The 18,278-nt window shown below is 28.9% G+C and overlaps 1 protein-coding gene across 2 annotated transcripts in view; it reads left to right on the top strand.

Moving 5' to 3' along the window:
- LOC111675552 (prolyl 4-hydroxylase subunit alpha-1) overlaps nt 1-16,917 on the top strand; it is a 65,317-nt gene extending 48,400 nt beyond the window's left edge. For both annotated transcript variants that reach the window (XM_046949178.1, XM_023436333.2), the window contains 8 exons: nt 705-856; nt 927-1,083; nt 1,958-2,145; nt 11,729-11,898; nt 11,993-12,478; nt 15,996-16,061; nt 16,132-16,297; nt 16,491-16,917. In XM_046949178.1, the coding sequence (XP_046805134.1) occupies nt 705-856; nt 927-1,083; nt 1,958-2,145; nt 11,729-11,898; nt 11,993-12,478; nt 15,996-16,061; nt 16,132-16,297; nt 16,491-16,576 (1,471 nt within the window). In that variant the 3' untranslated portion in view covers nt 16,577-16,917. The remainder of the gene's footprint in view (nt 1-704; nt 857-926; nt 1,084-1,957; nt 2,146-11,728; nt 11,899-11,992; nt 12,479-15,995; nt 16,062-16,131; nt 16,298-16,490) is intronic.
- Nucleotides 16,918-18,278: the final 1,361 nt, after the last annotated feature.

Here is an 18,278-nt window from a genome sequence, read left to right as displayed (position 1 = left end):
GTAAATCCCTGTTTCTGGGTTTTCAATTTGATATATCTAATCATGTTTGTTGAACTGCCTATGATTTTGTATTACAAGAGTTAACATTCAGCCGTCTCTGTAGAACCTAGCTTAAGCCTGTGTTTTGGATCTTCTTTGTGTACCCTGAAGTGTATATATCGGTGCATACTATTGAAAACAAGTAAGTATATTCTCGGTTAGGTATTTAATAGTGATTACCTAAAGTAAAGTGGATAATATACTATACTGTTACTGACAGTTAGATCGTTCTGACTATCAGGGAAAAGGGGTTACGAAGTACAACAAATTACTTGTTAAATGTGGTCTAGGAGGCCCAGAATGAATGCTTAAGATTGAACTCAATCGAGAAGGCTGAATATTAATATGTAATAGACTGAAATCTGTCCCTTAACGAGAAAGACAAAAATTGCTGAGTACAATAATCTCCTTCATTTTTAAATAAATAAAAAAAATATATTGCAAAAATCGAACATTTATTCGAAAATATTCAATTAATTAAAAATTACTTGAAAGTTTTTCAAAATATTGAAAAAAAAAAATGTTATTAATTGAAATTTATTTTGATTTTTTTTAAAGTTTGATTTCTTAATACGTTTAACAATTGAAAGTTTAATATTAATATATTTAATTATTTTTATGAGCAAAAATATTTATTATCTTTTTTCGAATATCTTTTTTTACAGTAAAATGCTTGAATACCAAAGAGAACACGCTGAAGCAGCTGTCGATATTTCAAATTATGTTTCAAATCCCATCAATGCCTATTTACTTACAAAACGTTTAACCACAGATTGGAAACAAGTGGAAAATCTTATGGCTCACGATGTGGGAGGAGGTAATGTTGAAACAAAAATTAATATGGAAAATTTGAACTTAATTTTGAAATTTGTATTTTATTTTTTAAGATTTTCTTAGCAATATAACTAATTACCGCAACATTTTGAAATTTCCCTCTGATGAGGATTTAAATGGAGCGGCGGTGGCTTTAATGCGCCTACAAGATACTTACAATTTAGATACGGCAAGTTTGGCTAGAGGAGAACTAAATGGCATACAATATAGGTAAGGAAAGAATGCATATACATTAGAGTGCTCCAAGCTTGTATGAAGGAAAAAATTGAATCCTACAGACAGTCCCCCCACTAGAATCGTTCTATGGGTTATAAAAATAAGTCGTGCAAAAAATTAGGTCAATAGTATTACGTTAACTGGTGCCGCAATGGCTCTGAAATTTGAAGATGCATTTACAAGGAGAAAATATGCATTTTTTCAGTTTTCACAAAAGTTTTGTCATTTTTTTGATACTTTGTTAAATAAATGTCGATATTTTTGGGAGAACTCATAGGGATTTATGGACAACAGATTAGGGAATAAAACAGTAAAAAAATTAGGTCAATACCTCTTATAGTTTGCCTGTACCTGCAATTTGAATTCAGCGGATTTCGAGAAAAATCCATTTTTATGTAATATTTTGCAAAATTAGCCTTTTTATTATATTGTTGTGTATTTTAAATGGAACCTTTTGTAAATTTATTACTCCACATATTTCTAAATAAAAATCAAGAGTTTCATGCAATATGGACGCCATTAACCCATAAACTTTAAAGGTCAAAGGTCAAAATTTGTTAAATATGCAATTTTTGATGGAAACTAGTCGAAATTGTTTCTATTTTTAGGTAGATTATCATAAAACTTAAAAAATTTAGTTATTAACAACCGATATTTACAATAATAGTGAAAAAATAAATTAACCCTTAGGCGGCCTTGGGGACAAAATGACCCCGATGTTTTAAAAACATGCCAATTTGGACATATTTCAATAAATTTTGAAACTTAGTTTTTTTGGAGCACTCTAATATACATAAACGAATATAAATAAAATTAAATATGTACTTTTATTAATACATTTTTCCCTTTTTCCCTTGCTAAATTATAGTACTGAAATGTCATCAGATGATTGTTTCGAATTGGGACGTCAGTCATATGTCAATCATGATTATTATCATACTGTTTTATGGATGAATGAAGCCATGACTAGAATGTTAGATGAACCCAGAAATCGTACATTAGCCTTTACAAAAGCTGACATTTTAGAATATTTAGCATTTTCAACATATAAACAAGGTAAGTTCAGTTTAGTTTATATTAAATAAATATTTAATTAAAAATTTTATTAGTTTTAATTATAATTCAATTTCATGAACAATTAATCATGTTATCATAAACATACACATTCACACACATGCTAGAATTTGTTAAATATAGTTTTTACCACAACAACATAATATTTTATTTAATAAAGTTTAAAAACTAAACGATTCGCTTAAATTAAATATATTGATTCTTTATTAGAAAAACGTTTTTTTTTCTTTCTATTAAAAAGTAAAATTAAAATTCCCTGTTTAAAGTATAAATTCTTTAACAATTCTGTTGTCATAGTGATAAAAGTTTTATGTTGTTGTTGATGATGATGCTGTTGATGTTTCCTGTCAGTGTCGATGCTGTTGGTAAAATCTGCTAAAAGGATGTATGTACTATATATAATGTTATACATTTGAAGATTGATATTAATACTTTGCCAATACATATTTTTTCAACGATTCTTACATGTTGCTACTTAATATGTCATGTTTATTATTTCTACATCATTTTACTGTGGGACAAACAAAATATACTATTTGATTAAACTTATTACTTATTTTGTTACTTTTTTGTTCGAAAAGAAATGTGTTTAGGAGCTAGGGTTTAAAACCTATCAAACTTTATATTCGGGACGAAGAACACGCGGTCAATTGGTTTGTTTCTGTTTGCATCATATCGAAAAATTATTCGTAGATATTATTCGTAGTTTATCTGAGTATAATTGGTCAATTAAAGTTATAAGTGAGAACACACAATCAACTAAAACAATAAAATAATGAATTCGGAAGAAAAAAAGCTTAATATATTAAGTAAATAGTAATTTTCTGATTTTTAATTGGTATTATTATTTAAAATGGTTATTATATTTTTTCTAAAATTTTACATTTTACAAAAGTGATATTTGAAAAGAAAAAACAACTGTTTATTGTTTATGATTTTGACTGAAAAGTTGACAATACGAACAAATTCAACTGATTCTAGATCCATAACTCAAAAACACAATCATCGGTTAAAGTCCGCCTAAATTTGTTCCGAGTTTAATTAAAAAGCAAGTTAAGCCTAGTTTAACTGAGTAGTAAGAAACCCGCCCTACATATAAATTGAGAAAGAACATCCGGAAAAGTGTTTCCAAACACTAGGAAAAAAACACTTATTTATGCTTGAGACTTTTATAATAAAACCATATTTCTAAAAATTGTTAAAACAAACTATAGTGTAAAAAGGACACAAGTTTGCTTGCAGGGACTAAATGATAACGAATTGAGAAAAACAGTATAAAGGCAATTATTTATTTCATTTAATTAAATGCTAACGATAAACTCAAATGTTATAACCAGGGTAAAGATTTCTATGAAAATGCAAGTTTGTAGTCATAAAGTCAAAATAACTTTTAAGTAGTTTTCTTTTCGAATCAAAGAATTTGCTACAGAATGGCAGCGATTTGTTGTTGCATATTTTGTTATAAATGCATAAATTGATTTTTTTTAAATAAATTTCAAAAAATTTCGATTTACGAACAAAATGCTAGTATCTATGAAATACAATTTTACGTAGTTTTATTTAATTTTTAAAACCGCAATAGTGCTGTAGGTATTCTGAGTCTGTTGGTCCTTAAAGTATCGGTTCAGTATCAATTTCTAAGTCTGTTCATCTGTGCGTCCATATAAAAAGATAACTTGATGAAAATATGTACTTACATCTCTCTCACGTCCATAGTTCACTTAAAAACATTACCAAATGATAAAATTCGGATAAAATATAATTTATAAGAAAATACATTCATTTACCAAATTTAATAAGAATTGCTATTAAGCTTTCTAGTTTCCGAAATTATATATGTATATACGATTTAAAGTCGTTTTTTAGTCTTTATATATGCCATTTATATTTGTCATTAAATTGGTATTATAGCACATAAAACAGTCCTTAAAAAAACTGTATATCTGATGTCTAAAACTGATCTGAATATCTATTAATATGTGCCTTCACAAAGAAATATTTTTGGTGCATATTTTTCAAATTTTTTTAACCATTTTTTAGTGCATATTAAATCGCATATTTGCCCTGGTTATAACAAACAAAGATTCATATGCATATGTATGTAGTTTGAATTAATGATAAAACAGGTTTGATTAGGAAATAAAGTTAAACAATGTACTTGTTCGTGAATGCAATGACATTGGAATGAAAGATAGATAGATCTATCTATCTATCTATCTATCTATCTATCTATCTATCTATCTATCTATCTATCTATCTATCTATCTATCTATCTATCTATCTATCTATCTATCTATCTATCTATCTATCTATCTATCTATCTATCTATCTATCTATCTATCTATCTATCTATCTATCTATCTATCTATCTATCTATCTATCTATCTATCTATCTATCTATCTATCTATCTATCTATCTATCTATCTATCTATCTATCTATCTGTGGTAAATATTTAAACATTATTTTTTCTTTAATTTAAACGTTTTTCTTTAACATTTTTGCAAAAGTACTTTCTTTGTACCTACATGCTTTGTGGCCTAAAAGAATATTTTTCAGATTCATTTGCTTGTTATTTTTCTAAAACGATTTTAATAACATTTATAAAGGGCTAGTTTATTTTATAATTTTTTTTCTTTAAACATAAAGTCAAGTCTTTAGTTTTTAAACATTGACTTTAACGGCCATTAACAATTTTAGTTTATTTTGCGTTTTTTTCTTTCATTATACATCAAAGATATTTTGCAAATCTATCTATCTATCTATCTATCTATCTATCTATCTATCTATCTATCTATCTATCTATCTATCTATCTATCTATCTATCTATCTATCTATCTATCTATCTATCTATCTATCTATCTATCTATCTATCTATCTATCTATCTATCTATCTATCTATCTATCTATCTATCTATCTATCTATCTATCCATCTATCTTTCTATCTATCTACCTGTCCCTCACCCTATTATTATCAGAATTGTTTTGTATCCTACGATTTTTATTATTTTTTTTTATATATTTTATTTTATCTCTTGTTTTAAATCTCTCCTTGAGTGCTGCAAATGCAAAAATAAAAGGAATATTCAATGTATCTGTATCTCTATATTTCATTTCAAGTACCTACTAAAAATAGGTCATTGCTAAAAAGCATATTTGTTTATGTACAACCTACTTTATGCAGGAGTAGATATACATATATATAAGAACATTCGTATATATTAAATTGTAACCTTGCAGCCCTTTTAGTTATAATCAGACCTAGTTATACGAATAGGATAATCAATGCCTAAAATATACGGTAAAAAAAGTTGTACATTGTATAAAAAATTTCATTTGTCCAATTCACAATCGATGTCGTACGTTATAGAGTTGTATGTCATAAAAATTGTTCAAATAAAATTTTTTCAAACAAAAACAAAAAATTTACGACATACTACAATACAACCGTACAACACTGATTGTAAATTGGACAATTGTTTCGCACCAAGAATTTGTTTAGTCTTAACAAAATTATTTTTATTCCAAAATGATAACATAAATAAACTGCTGGAAAAGAGTACACATTGTAACATTAAGAACTGGAGGGAAAGGAGTGGGAGTCTGTAAAACATCTAGCATAGAGTTAAAAAAAATAATACTCTTTTCTTGCAAAAACATAGATTTACAAATACACATTATAACAGATTTTATTTACTGAAAACTTTTATACATTTTGTTTAAGTTTCGGTCTATTTTTGTATATTTAAGTATTCTGGACATATACAATCGTATCATGGTCGTTTATTTGCATTTTCTATACAAAACCAGTCATTTGGAAATTTTGTTTGTTCTTTTATATTGTAGATGTTATTTTTTTATAAGGAAAAGTTGGAAAAAATAATAGTAATAAAATGTTAACAATTTGTAAAACAAGATACCAAAATATTTATAGCAAACAAAATACTGAGATAAAAATATACGTTTTTATTAACATATATACTTTCTTATACAGAGATAGAAGTTATATCGTTTAAATCATTGTTTTTTTAACTAGTTAGTTTAACGATAAAGTTAGGTTTGATCTGATAGAAATATTGATCGTATTGAGTATTGAAATCTGTTTGGTGATGTTGATTAAAAAAGATAACATAGATCAAATATTGCAATAAACTTTTATAAAGGATTGACAGAAATCAATTTTAACTTCTCAATCCACATCAATTTCTTGAGATATCGCATCTTGAAGCAGGAAAACTATTGTTCAATTCAATTACAAGGTACTACGATACAACCGTACAATGTTGTGTCGTAGTATCTCGTAATTTATTATTATTTATTTGTTTTTGTTCAAAAATTTTTTTTTGAGAAATTTGTATGCTATACAACGATACGATATTGATTGTGAATTTGACTAATATTTTTTTGACTATATTATTTTGAAATCTTTTATATCATTTGAAAGTCCAGTCTCTCTGCTTTGAAATAAAGTGACATCGTTTTTTTACTAACTTCAGTTTAAGATATTTCAAGGAAAGAGGATTTAAGAGAGATGAACATAGCACAAACTTAACCATTTTCAATAGGCTGGAGTCAAAGGTAGTGTACGCGCAAAATTTCATCAAATTATCTGGCAAATTGACTTATTTTGACAGACGGTTATAGATAAATCTACTCAGAAAGTGATTCTGAGGTGATTGTTAGACTTTAAGGTCTCAATATTAGACATTTTGCCGACGCATGTGTTTAGCACATTATATTTTTTGTGATGCATTTCCGAATAGGCCCCTAAGGGCGGTTTTTCAGATGAAGATAATCTACATTTTTTGTTTAAACTTAGTTTTTTGTTTTTGAGTAATCGGTAACGTTACTTATTATTTTAGATTGACTAAAGGCGGGTTTTTCTAATAAATGTAATTGGCCAATTTAACCTTTGTTATAAGTGATGAATTCGGAAGAAAAAAAAACAGCTGTTCATTGTTTATCCCTTTGACTGAAAAGTTGACAATACTAAGTTAACTGATCCTTGATCCATAACTGAAAAACACAATCATCGGTTAAAGTCCGCCTAACTTTGTTCTGAGTTTAATCTAACAGCAAGTTAAAACTAGTTTAACTTAGTAGTAAGAAACCCGGCCTAAGTTTGCTTGTAATATTATAGTTTATATTTTTAAAACAAAAAACTGTGGTAAATATTTAAACATTATTTTTTTTTTAATTTAAACGTTTTTCTTTAACATTTTTGCAAAAGTACTTTCTTTGTACCTACATGCTTTGTGGCCTAAAAGAATATTTTTCAGATTCATTTGCTTGTTATTTTTCTAAAACGATTTTAATAACATTTATAAAGGGCTAGTTTATTTTATAATTTTTTTTCTTTAAACATCAAGTCAAGTCTTTAGTTTTTAAACATTGACTTTAACGACCATTAATAATTTTAGTTTATTTTGCGTTTTTTTTCTTTCGTTATACATCAAAGACATTTTGCAAATGCGATTATAATTAGCATGAAACCAAAAGTTTATATAAGTGCAAACATATTTAATATAATATTTTGCTAACGTTTTCTAGTTTTAATTGAATAGGATGAAAAAGTAATAAAGTTATATAAAAATAGTATTTTTCTATTAACATAAGTTTTACTATAACTTTAACATTTATAATGAGTAGTTATTGTTATAAATCTGAAAGTTCTAATGTTAATTTAAAACTTTGGCTACAAGCTATGTAATTTACAGAAAGTAATAACATATGATGTGAAGATCTAGAAGATAGTCAGTATTTATGAATCTATATAAAGTCACAATGGTGTATCATTAAGCATTCGTTGCCCTATTAATCGTTGCTATATCAACATGAAGTACAATCTTCATTTAGACTAAAGAAGATTTTGATCTCATATTCTTAACGGAAAATGTCACCGAGAACTTTTCTCGTTCACTTAGATCTTTAGTATAGATATTATGTATATTCTCATCGGTGTTGACTATCTCTTTCCATGTCTACTTTGTATTGTTTGATACAAGTACGGTACAAGGGGGATCATTTGCTATAGGGCACATCTGCCAATACCGAATAACTTGAAAACCGAGTAATCGATTTTATCCCATTAACAAATTTTGTTTTCGTTTATCGATTATCTATCATCCCTGAAAGTTAAAAAGATTAACTTTACATATAATAGAAGGCGGACGTGATTAATCGTTATAGAAAAAATATATTTTAAGTAGTTGGTGATAGAATGTCAATAATAGTGAACCAAAAACTTAAACTAAACCCCACAACTGCCCCTGGGGCACAAAATTGTATTAGTTCCACAACTAGTTTTAAAACCCATGATTATAGCCTGAATTCGTTCTACTTAGGCGTTGAGACCAATAATTTTTGTTCGAAATTGTCACCTTTGGAACTGGTTCTAAGATAACATTGGTTAAGGAGCACACAACAGGCCCGATAGAGGCCTAGGTGTATTTCTTCGGATTTGATGTGTATATATCCTCCTTTCAAACGAACTAACTATCTTTCCATTGTTTTCCAATTTGTATTTCATTTCTTGGGATACAAAAATTTGTTTTGAGAGGGGAAATTTCCTATTATCAGGCCTCTGGATCCTTACAAGTTCTTTATTCCACTTTCAGTAGTTATTCTTTGAGCGAATCTATCGAATAACGATATTCATGAAATTCTTTGTTTATTTGAGACATGGCGTTTGACTGCTTTCAAGTACCCTTGTGAATAGATTCTTAAAACTTTGCGAACTCTACAATGTATTTGTTTCCCATAAATACTAATTTATAATCAAAATACATATGTTTAGGTATTAAAATATTACACTAAGGATGGGGTTTTCGTTAAAGATAATCTACATTTTTTCTTTAAAATCTAGCTTAATCTATATTTTGTGTTTGTAACTTATTATGTTACTTTAACTTTGGGTTATTGGTCAATTAAGTTATTAGTGAGTACACACAATTAACAATAAAATAATCAATTCAAAAGAAGAAAAACACAATTTTAGTGATTTGATTTATCAATATTACTATTTCGAAATGTTTTTAAAGGGCCAATCTTTAGGTGAAGGATTAGGGATTAAATTAAAATTAATTTTAGAAAGCTGTTTTTGAATACTAAGGGCGGGTTTCTTATTCATCAGTTAAACTAGGCTTAGCTTGCTTTTAGATTAAACTCGGAACAAATTTAGGCGGACTTTAACCGATAATTGTGTTTTTCAGTTTTAGATTTAAGCTCAGTTAACTTTGTTAGTGTTGCCAAGTTTTCACTCAAAAACATAAACAATGAACAGCTGTTTTTTGCAAACAACACTTTTGTAAAATGAAAAATTTTGGAAAAATGTTAAATAAACATTTAAAACAATAATTAATTAAACAAAACAAATCAGAAAATTGCAATTTACTTAAAATATTATGTTTTTGTTCTTCCGAAATCATTGTTTTTGTTAATTTTGTTTTCTCACTTATTACTTGAGTTTAATTGGCCAATTACACTCAGTTAGGGCGGGTTTCTTAGTTCTTAGTTAAACTAGACTTAACTTGCTGTTAGATTAAACTCGAAACAAATTTAGGCGGACTTTAACCGATGATTGTGTTTTTCAGTTTTAGATTAAAGCTCAGTTAACTTTGTTAGTATTGCCAAGTTTTCACTCAAAAACATAAACAATGAACAGCTGTTTTTTGCAAAAAATACTTTTGTAAAATGAAAAATTTTGGAAAAATGATAAATAAACATTTAAAACAATAATAAATAAAACACAACAAATCAGAAAATTGCAATTTACTTAAAATATTAAGTTTTTGTTCTTCCGAAATCATTGTTTTATTGTTTTTGTTAATTGTGTTTTATCACTTATAACTTGAGTTTAATTGGCCAATAACACTCAGTTAAACTAAGATAATAAGTAACTTTACTGATAACTGAAAAACACAAAACATATATTAAACCAGGTTTAACCAAAGAATGTTGATTATCTCTATCAGTAAAACCCGCCCTTAAACTAAGATAATAAGTTACTTTACTGATAACTGAAAAACACGAAACATATATTAAACCAGGTTTAATAAAGATTATCATTATCAGAAAAACTCGCCCTAAATCCGCTAATTTTGTTTGCTAGTTTAAGCGTCTAATGGAGGTGGTTTAAACTTGAGCAAGAAATTCAAAAGTGTAAACAGCTGATGCCAAAAAAGAAATAAAATTTTTATAAAAATAAACGTTAAAATGTTTATATGGACTTTACAATATATTTTTTGTTTCAAATTTAAGTTTTTATTAATTTTATTTTTAGATTTACAATTATCTTCTTCTTTTTTAGAAAACATGCATTGTTTCGATAACAAACATTGACGTTTTCTGTTGTTTTGTATGGCAACACTGTGAAGTTTAATCAAAGGGGATTAACATCAGAATCAATTTATTTTTAGATTAACTAATCTGAATTGTCATTTTATTGCCAACCAGAAAATCCCGCTATAAATGTTTATTAACATTTTTTTTCAAAAAAAAAAAAAAAATCATTTTACAAAAGAAGGTAATACATATCTGCAAAAACAGATGTTTATTGTTTATGTTTTTGACGTAAAAGTTGGCAACACTAAGAAAGTTAACTTTTCTAAAATATATAACTGAAAAACACTACCATCAACTAAAGTCCGTTCCGTAAAATTTTCTCTCCTATTTATTTTATTATTTTTTTAATTGGGTCGATTATAAGTGTGTTTATTTTCTTAAACTCTGTATACTATGTAATTCATTCGATTTATCTGCAAGTTTATTGCATTTTTGTTACAGCATTACTGAATATAGTACAAAATAAACAGCTTTCATTAATGTCAATGTCGCATTTGATCATCAGGGTCCAAAATTTATCAACACAAACAGGCAGTCTGTGCCACACAAAAGACAGTTTCATATTTGCAACATGCAAATTGCATGCAAAATGAAGCAACAGCCACAAGAACAAATAATAAAAACCGCAAAAAAAGAGCAACTACATTTACACCATTTCCATCAAATATTAAAAAAAAAAATTTCAAAACTTTTTTTTTTTAATTTTATTTTAAAATTTTTCAATTGTATTTCAATTTCTAAAATACAATTAAAAATTTTCAAATTCCCTTTCAAACTATAATTTAATGTTTCTGTAATACAATAGAAAATGGTGTAAAATGTTATAGAATAAATCTAGTATGATGATGGTGGTAGTAGGTGTCTTTTTACTTTTTGCAAATTTATCACTTTCATTATAAATATTTACAACAGAGAATAAAATTAATTACTTCATACAATCTCCACCTGCACTAAGCGCAGCAATAGCAACATTCAACAACAATCTCCCTACAACACTCTATACATTAAACCAAAATATTCACCAACCACATAACCACCCCCTTTTGTAAATATACTAACATTGTGCATCAACGCTTGCATTTATACCAGATTTGCTCTATATTTTTTTTATAAAAAAAAACATTTTATTTAATTTAACCCGTATTTCATGTTAATGTCCATTTGTTTTTTTTCATTCTTTTCTTTATGTTTTACCACCTCGTCCATGTTTGTACAAATAAAGGTAATGTTGAGAGTGCCCTTTCTATGACAAATGAATTGTTGCAACTGATGCCAAATCATGAACGTGCCTCAGGTAATAAAGTTTACTATGAAAAAGAATTAAAAGAATTGTCGGTAAAAAAGAAGGTTAAAGGTGATGATGGTACAGATGAAACACCTAAATCCGATTTGGTAAGTTTAAAGAGAAATCAAACAAACTCTGGTTTATGTATTTAATTTTATTTATAATCCTGTTTTTATTCTTTAAATATATCAACTATTACAGCCCATTTCTAAAGCTGAACCCTACACCATGTTCGATCAGACCGAACGCAAAGCCTATGAATTATTGTGTCAGGGTAAACTGAAACCTACACCTGCTCAAATACGCGTTCTTAAATGCCGTTATGTAGATAATAATGTGCCATTTTTGAAAATTGGTCCTCTAAAATTGGAAGAAGCCTCCAAGGATCCCTATATTGTTGTCTATCATGAGGTGATATTTGATAATGAAATTGAGATTATTAAGAAAATGGCAAGACCCAGATTCCGCAGAGCTACTGTACAGAATGCTGTTACGGGTGAATTGGAAACGGCCAATTATCGTATTAGTAAATCGGCTTGGCTAAAGACTGAAGAACATCCTATTATTAAGAATATTGTACAGAGAACCGAAGATATGACCGGTCTTGATATGATAACGGCCGAAGAGTTACAAGTTGTTAACTATGGCATCGGTGGTCATTATGAACCGCATTTCGATTTTGCAAGGGTAAGTGGAAAATAAACAAGTAATATTTCTATATTCGGCTGTGCCGAATCTTATATACCCTTCACCAAGTATATTTTAAAAAATAGTTTTTATTTATTTTGTATCTTTGCACACATGTCACAAATAACATACACACAAACAAATATAAACTGTAGCAGAAAAAAAATATTAACCGTTGTACTGTAATACTACCGTCAAACTGTATTACCACCCTCAAACAAATATGAGCTGTATTACCAACATATTACTGCTTTATCGCCTTGTTCTTGTTATACCCTTCACCTTCGTGAGAACAGAACAGCATCCAAACATACAAAAAAAAAAATATACAACTGAATAAAACCAAATACATCTCCACACGCACATATACATCTTTATCCAATTCACAGTGTTGTTGTTGCTTTTTTTAACAAAGCATGAAAAAAATGTGGTTTTTTTATGAAATTTTCAGAGGTTGTCTCGGATTTTTGCTCATATCTCCGTTATTTATGGACCGATTTTGCTGATTTTAAATAGCGATCTTCTCGAAAGCATGTCAAACTGAATTATTGAAGATTCGGATCTCGCCGATATCTGGGGACCTCTAAAAACTGATTTCAACAGACAGACAGACAGACGGACATGGCTTAATCGACTCCGCTATCTATAAGGATCCAGAATATATATATACTTTATAGGGTCGGAAAATTATATTATAGAAATTACAAACGGAATGACAAACTTATATATACCCTTCTCACGAAGGTGAAGAGTTTCTTAATCGCTGTAGGTTAAATTAAGGTTTGAGTTTTTAGGTTATAACTGATTTATTTGGATCTAAATTTCTTTAACGTGTTACTTTAATGTGGTATTAATAAAATACAACATTTAGATTTTAACATCTCTCGGCAATGTGATCAATAACCCTCTTGCCAGAATTCCATTCATTTATGTTTAAGGACATCTGTCAATTGCGATTAAGGGTTAAATATTTGCGATTTACGAAAACCATTATAAGAAAGTGGCTTTAGGGTTTAATTCAATCGCTAGTGGCGATATGAACGATTTCGTATGTGAAAATGTTTAATAAGCAACTCAACCGCATTTTTCTGCCGCATTCTCTGCGGTAAAGATCACGCTTAACATTCTTTGTGTCATTAACCGTTACGCCTTCATTTGTTGTGATTGCACTTAACCTTCAGCTAAGTCCAGCCAGTTAAACGGTGAGAAGTCATCTAAGTAGATAGACTCTGTCACCTCCTTTACCGTTTAGTTTTAGGAAGGCTCATAGGATTGTTCTTTTTATATTGCGCAGAGAGCGGAATTTGGGTTCACAGGTTAAAGCTTAACATACAGAGGAACATCGCTACATTCTGTTGTTCATCCCCTTCTCGATTTTTTAAAGGTAAAATCGAGAGATATATGTACAAACGATATGGAAATTTATCACAACCTGCCTTTAAGATCTTTTTTTTTTATCACATCCTGCCTTTAAGATCTTTTGTTTTAACTTATGCCCCTTCCTAAGGTTGCGTTTAGTTTAAGATGGGAGAAGTGTTTCCAGTTTAAAGATAAAAAATCTTCATTGATCAGAAAGCAGAGCTTGACATTCCGAACTTTCACTCATAATTCTTTCGCTAGTTTTTTAATCAATGATTTTTGTTTGAATTTGTCAACCTTGGAACTAGTTCCAGGAAAGCTTTAAAGCGGGTAAACAAATATTTCTTTTTTATCGTTTTTGTTTGAAATTATTAAGTTTAGGAGCAATTTTGAGAAACTGTTGAGGAATTTTTACAATTGTACCAATATTATTTACAAAACTTACATACATATACATATCGTACGTAAAATTTTGTATAATTCTTCCGCACCTCAAATCTTTTATAATATTTTTTGTAAGGATATATGTTACAAGCAGCTAACTTTCCCTTCTCCCGGTACCATTCAATTAGAGACCTCTTTAATATCGTATAGTTCAGTTGAATGCAAAATAAACTCACTGTTATTGTTGGTGTTTTGTCAAAACTTTAATGTTTTGTGAAAGATGCGTTTTGAATTCTTATTGAGTTTAAAATAATTCTTTCATAAGACATTTCTAGTTTTCCCAAAATATTGGGAAAGGTTTCCTGATGAGCTGGCTTAAGCAACCGGCGAAATGCGCATAGGAACTAGCTTCCCCACCATCAATACATTACAGTGAATTTATTTAAAAATTGGGGTTGAAAGCACGATAAGAAACTCTTTAACTTATTTGAAAAAATAATAAAAATCCCGAAATCAATTTTTAAAAGCAAAAATTTACATTTGAACGGGTTTTCGATTTCGATAACACTTTGATTGATTCCAAGGAGTTGTTTCGGAACTAGTATGCGTTCCATTGAACTAGTGTAGCAGCAATGTATAACTAGTTTCAAAGAACTAGTTCCTTGAAAACTATTTAAGAGTATTTAAGGACCACAACAATATTCTAAGGAAAGGGTTCCAGAAGTAATGGCGACAATAATAGTTCCAAGGCTGTTGTTTAAGATTCTCAAGTGGTTCTGTTTTCACTCGTTCTAAAACAACATTTTTTCCTGGGTAAATATATTTGTAAAAATTTCGTAGAATGACACTTTTTTGAAACTACAAAAAGTTTGACTGTAACATGAACTTTTATCATTTCCTCTGAGACCAAAATAGACAAATCTAAACTTATAGAACATAATTTTTATACCCCACACCACTATAGTGGGGATGGTATTATACGTTTGTGCTGATGTTTGTAACATACAAAAATATTGGTCCAATACCCTTAAAGTATACCGATCGATTCAGAATCATTTTTTGAGTCGATTAAGACATGTCCGTCCGTCTGTCCGGCTGGCTGTCCATGTAAACCTTGTGCGCAAGGTACAGGCCGCAATTTTCAAGATAATTTGATGAGATTTGGAAAATGGTTGAAATCGGTCCATTATTTCACCTAGCCCCCATACAACCGTATCTCCCCATTTGAACTTTTTATGCCATAATTACGTCAAATATTCTATTATCTCTCTAAAAATTGGTAAAAATAAGTTTTATATAAGTATAAATGACACTGCAGATTTTCGTAAGGAATGGCCCTTATTTGAACCTAGCCCCCATACAAACCCCCCTTCAAAAAATGTCTTAAACGTCTAAAATTGACTTGTAACCATTTGTACCGCAATGAAACTCAACAAAACTAACTGTTATTTAAAAATATATCCTTTTCCCAAATTTACCGAGGATCGGCCCATATTTGACCTATATAAAGCCTCATTTAAAAATTTTGTTTTTTTTATCAATAAATTGCTTAAATATTATGGAATAATATTCAACATAAAAGTTTCTTTATAAAAAGTAAAAATTTTAAAAATATACTCATGTTGTAGGCTATTATATGGTCGGCCATGCCCGACTATACTTTCCTACTTGTTTAAAACATTTTCATGTATTTTATGATAAATTGCTTTTAATTTATTTATTTTGAGTTTATTTAAGTAACATAACATAAAACATTTTATGTTTTATATTTTAGCGTGAAGAAGTGCGTGCTTTCCAAGGTCTAAATTCCGGCAATCGTATAGCTACTGTTTTGTTTTATGTAAGTTTTGTAATTTTAAAGTTTATAACACATTTAATATTAAATATTTTTATTTTCTTTTGTCTTTAAGATGAGTGATGTTGAACAGGGAGGTGCCACTGTTTTCACAGCCATTAATACCGCTCTATGGCCCAAAAAGGGAACAGCGGCTTTCTGGTACAATTTACATAGATCTGGTGAGGGTGATTATAGAACAAGACATGCTGCTTGTCCGGTATTGACTGGCTCAAAGTGGGGTAAGTTACAGAAAACTTCTGCTATTCTGTGTAATTATTTACAATTACAGCTTCATTCTTCAAATCCACATGTTCAAGTTTGCACATCAAAGGTCTCAAGTTTTAACTTAAGGACTCTTGATATTTTATGTAGTTTTCATTAATGAAAATATTTTAAAATATTTTCTGTTTTTTATTTCTTTCTCTTCAACAGTAAGCAATAAATGGATACATGAACGCCGTCAAGAATTTAGACGTCCTTGTGATTTGGAACCTGATCATGGTGAATTTGCCATATAGTGCAATTATTCTTATTGTTTAATTTTAAATATTTTCTAAAAAACAACAACAACAACAATTTATTCATTATACAATTTTTCGCTACAAAACATCCTACACACTCTCTATTTCTCTCTCTCTCTCTCTCCTCCTAACTATCTCTCATTCAAGGCTTTACGATTTAGTTTATAGTAGTAAAAACCAATACATACTTATTTTATGTATCTATCTATGTATTTAATATTTTTTTTATACCAGCTTATATATACATATACCATTTAACTTTTAGATTTTTATTTCAAAACATCTTGAATTGTTAGACTTATAGGGAAGTTAAAAATAAATTTAATATAATTTATGTATTTGTTGCACTTCTCTTTTTAATTGTACTAATTCCAAATGAAAAGAAAAACACAGAATCTCGTTTTAATTGTAATAAAATATCTTATTTTCATTCTTACTTTTTGATACATTTTCTCATGTGCAACTGCTGTTTTAACAACAATTATATAAAAAAAAGAATTGCTTTAATTAAATTAAATAAATAAATTCTTGTGGAATTTGATTACAATTGCTTGTTTTATTTTGCCAATAATGGAAAATTTATTTAAATTGATTTCTTTTATAAGATTTTCATGAGTTTTTTTTATCAGATTTCCCTGTAATTAGATTATGATTTTGTTTGCTTACCAATTTGTATGTGGATGTTATTTCGGTATGTAATTAATATAAATAAAAATTTAAAAAAAAAATGTTAAAAAAAATTTAAATGTGTTTTTTTTTTAAGTTTTATATCATACATCACCTTAATGGTGGTAAGGGTATACTGGGTTTGTGCTGATGTTTGTAATGAAATGTACATATATATCTGAATTTCAAGTTAATTGGATGAAATTGGGAACATTTTTGTTGCGTTTTTTGATCCAAGAATGAAACTTAGTAAGCTATACAACCAAATTCTACAAAAAGTCTTTTGTGACTTGAATAAACACTAATATCTTGATGAAATTCAGTACAAATGAATACTATAGATATAGGGCCCCTAGCACCCTTTTAAAGTATCTTTCAGAAATTTGTTTTATATTGTTATACCCTACATCACTTTAGTATGGTGGGTATATTGAGTTTGTGCTGATATTTGTAGCATAGTAATATTGATCCTAAACCCAATCGGCTTAGAATCATTTTCTGACTGAGGCACTGGTTAAGGAGCGCACGACAGAGGCCTAGGTGTATTTCTTCGGATTTGAGAATCATGTGTCCGTCCGTCCATGTAATCAAACTACAGCTCGCAAATTTAATGATAATTTAATTGAATATAGTTAAGATCGGTCCAATATTTCACCTAGCCCACATACAACTAAACCCCCGAATATGGCTTTGTAAACCTTGTAATCTAAAAAATCATCAAAATTTGACTTAAATGTCCCAATTTTATTCAACTAAATATATTACCGCGAGACCGCAGATGAATTAGCAAAACAGGGGGGTACGAGCTCGATCTCAATAACAGGGATAGTTCCCTATATATTATTACTATAGAATTATTTCTCAAAAATTCAAAAACTGTACCAACCGATCCGGGCACAGTAGGCTGGATGTCATCATAAGGACCTTAATAGGTGATATAACTGGTCACTGCGAAATTGGAAACAGTAAGGCATATCTTATGCAGCTGTCCCAGTGTAAAGAGTCTGAGACTGAAATGGCTAAAAAAATTTCC

The sequence above is a fragment of the Lucilia cuprina genome, chromosome 4 (assembly GCF_022045245.1).
Source record: "Lucilia cuprina isolate Lc7/37 chromosome 4, ASM2204524v1, whole genome shotgun sequence".
NCBI classification, from domain to species: Eukaryota; Metazoa; Arthropoda; class Insecta; order Diptera; family Calliphoridae; genus Lucilia; species Lucilia cuprina.
Note: the sequence above shows the minus strand (reverse complement) of the source record. Positions and strands in the feature narration are given on the sequence as shown.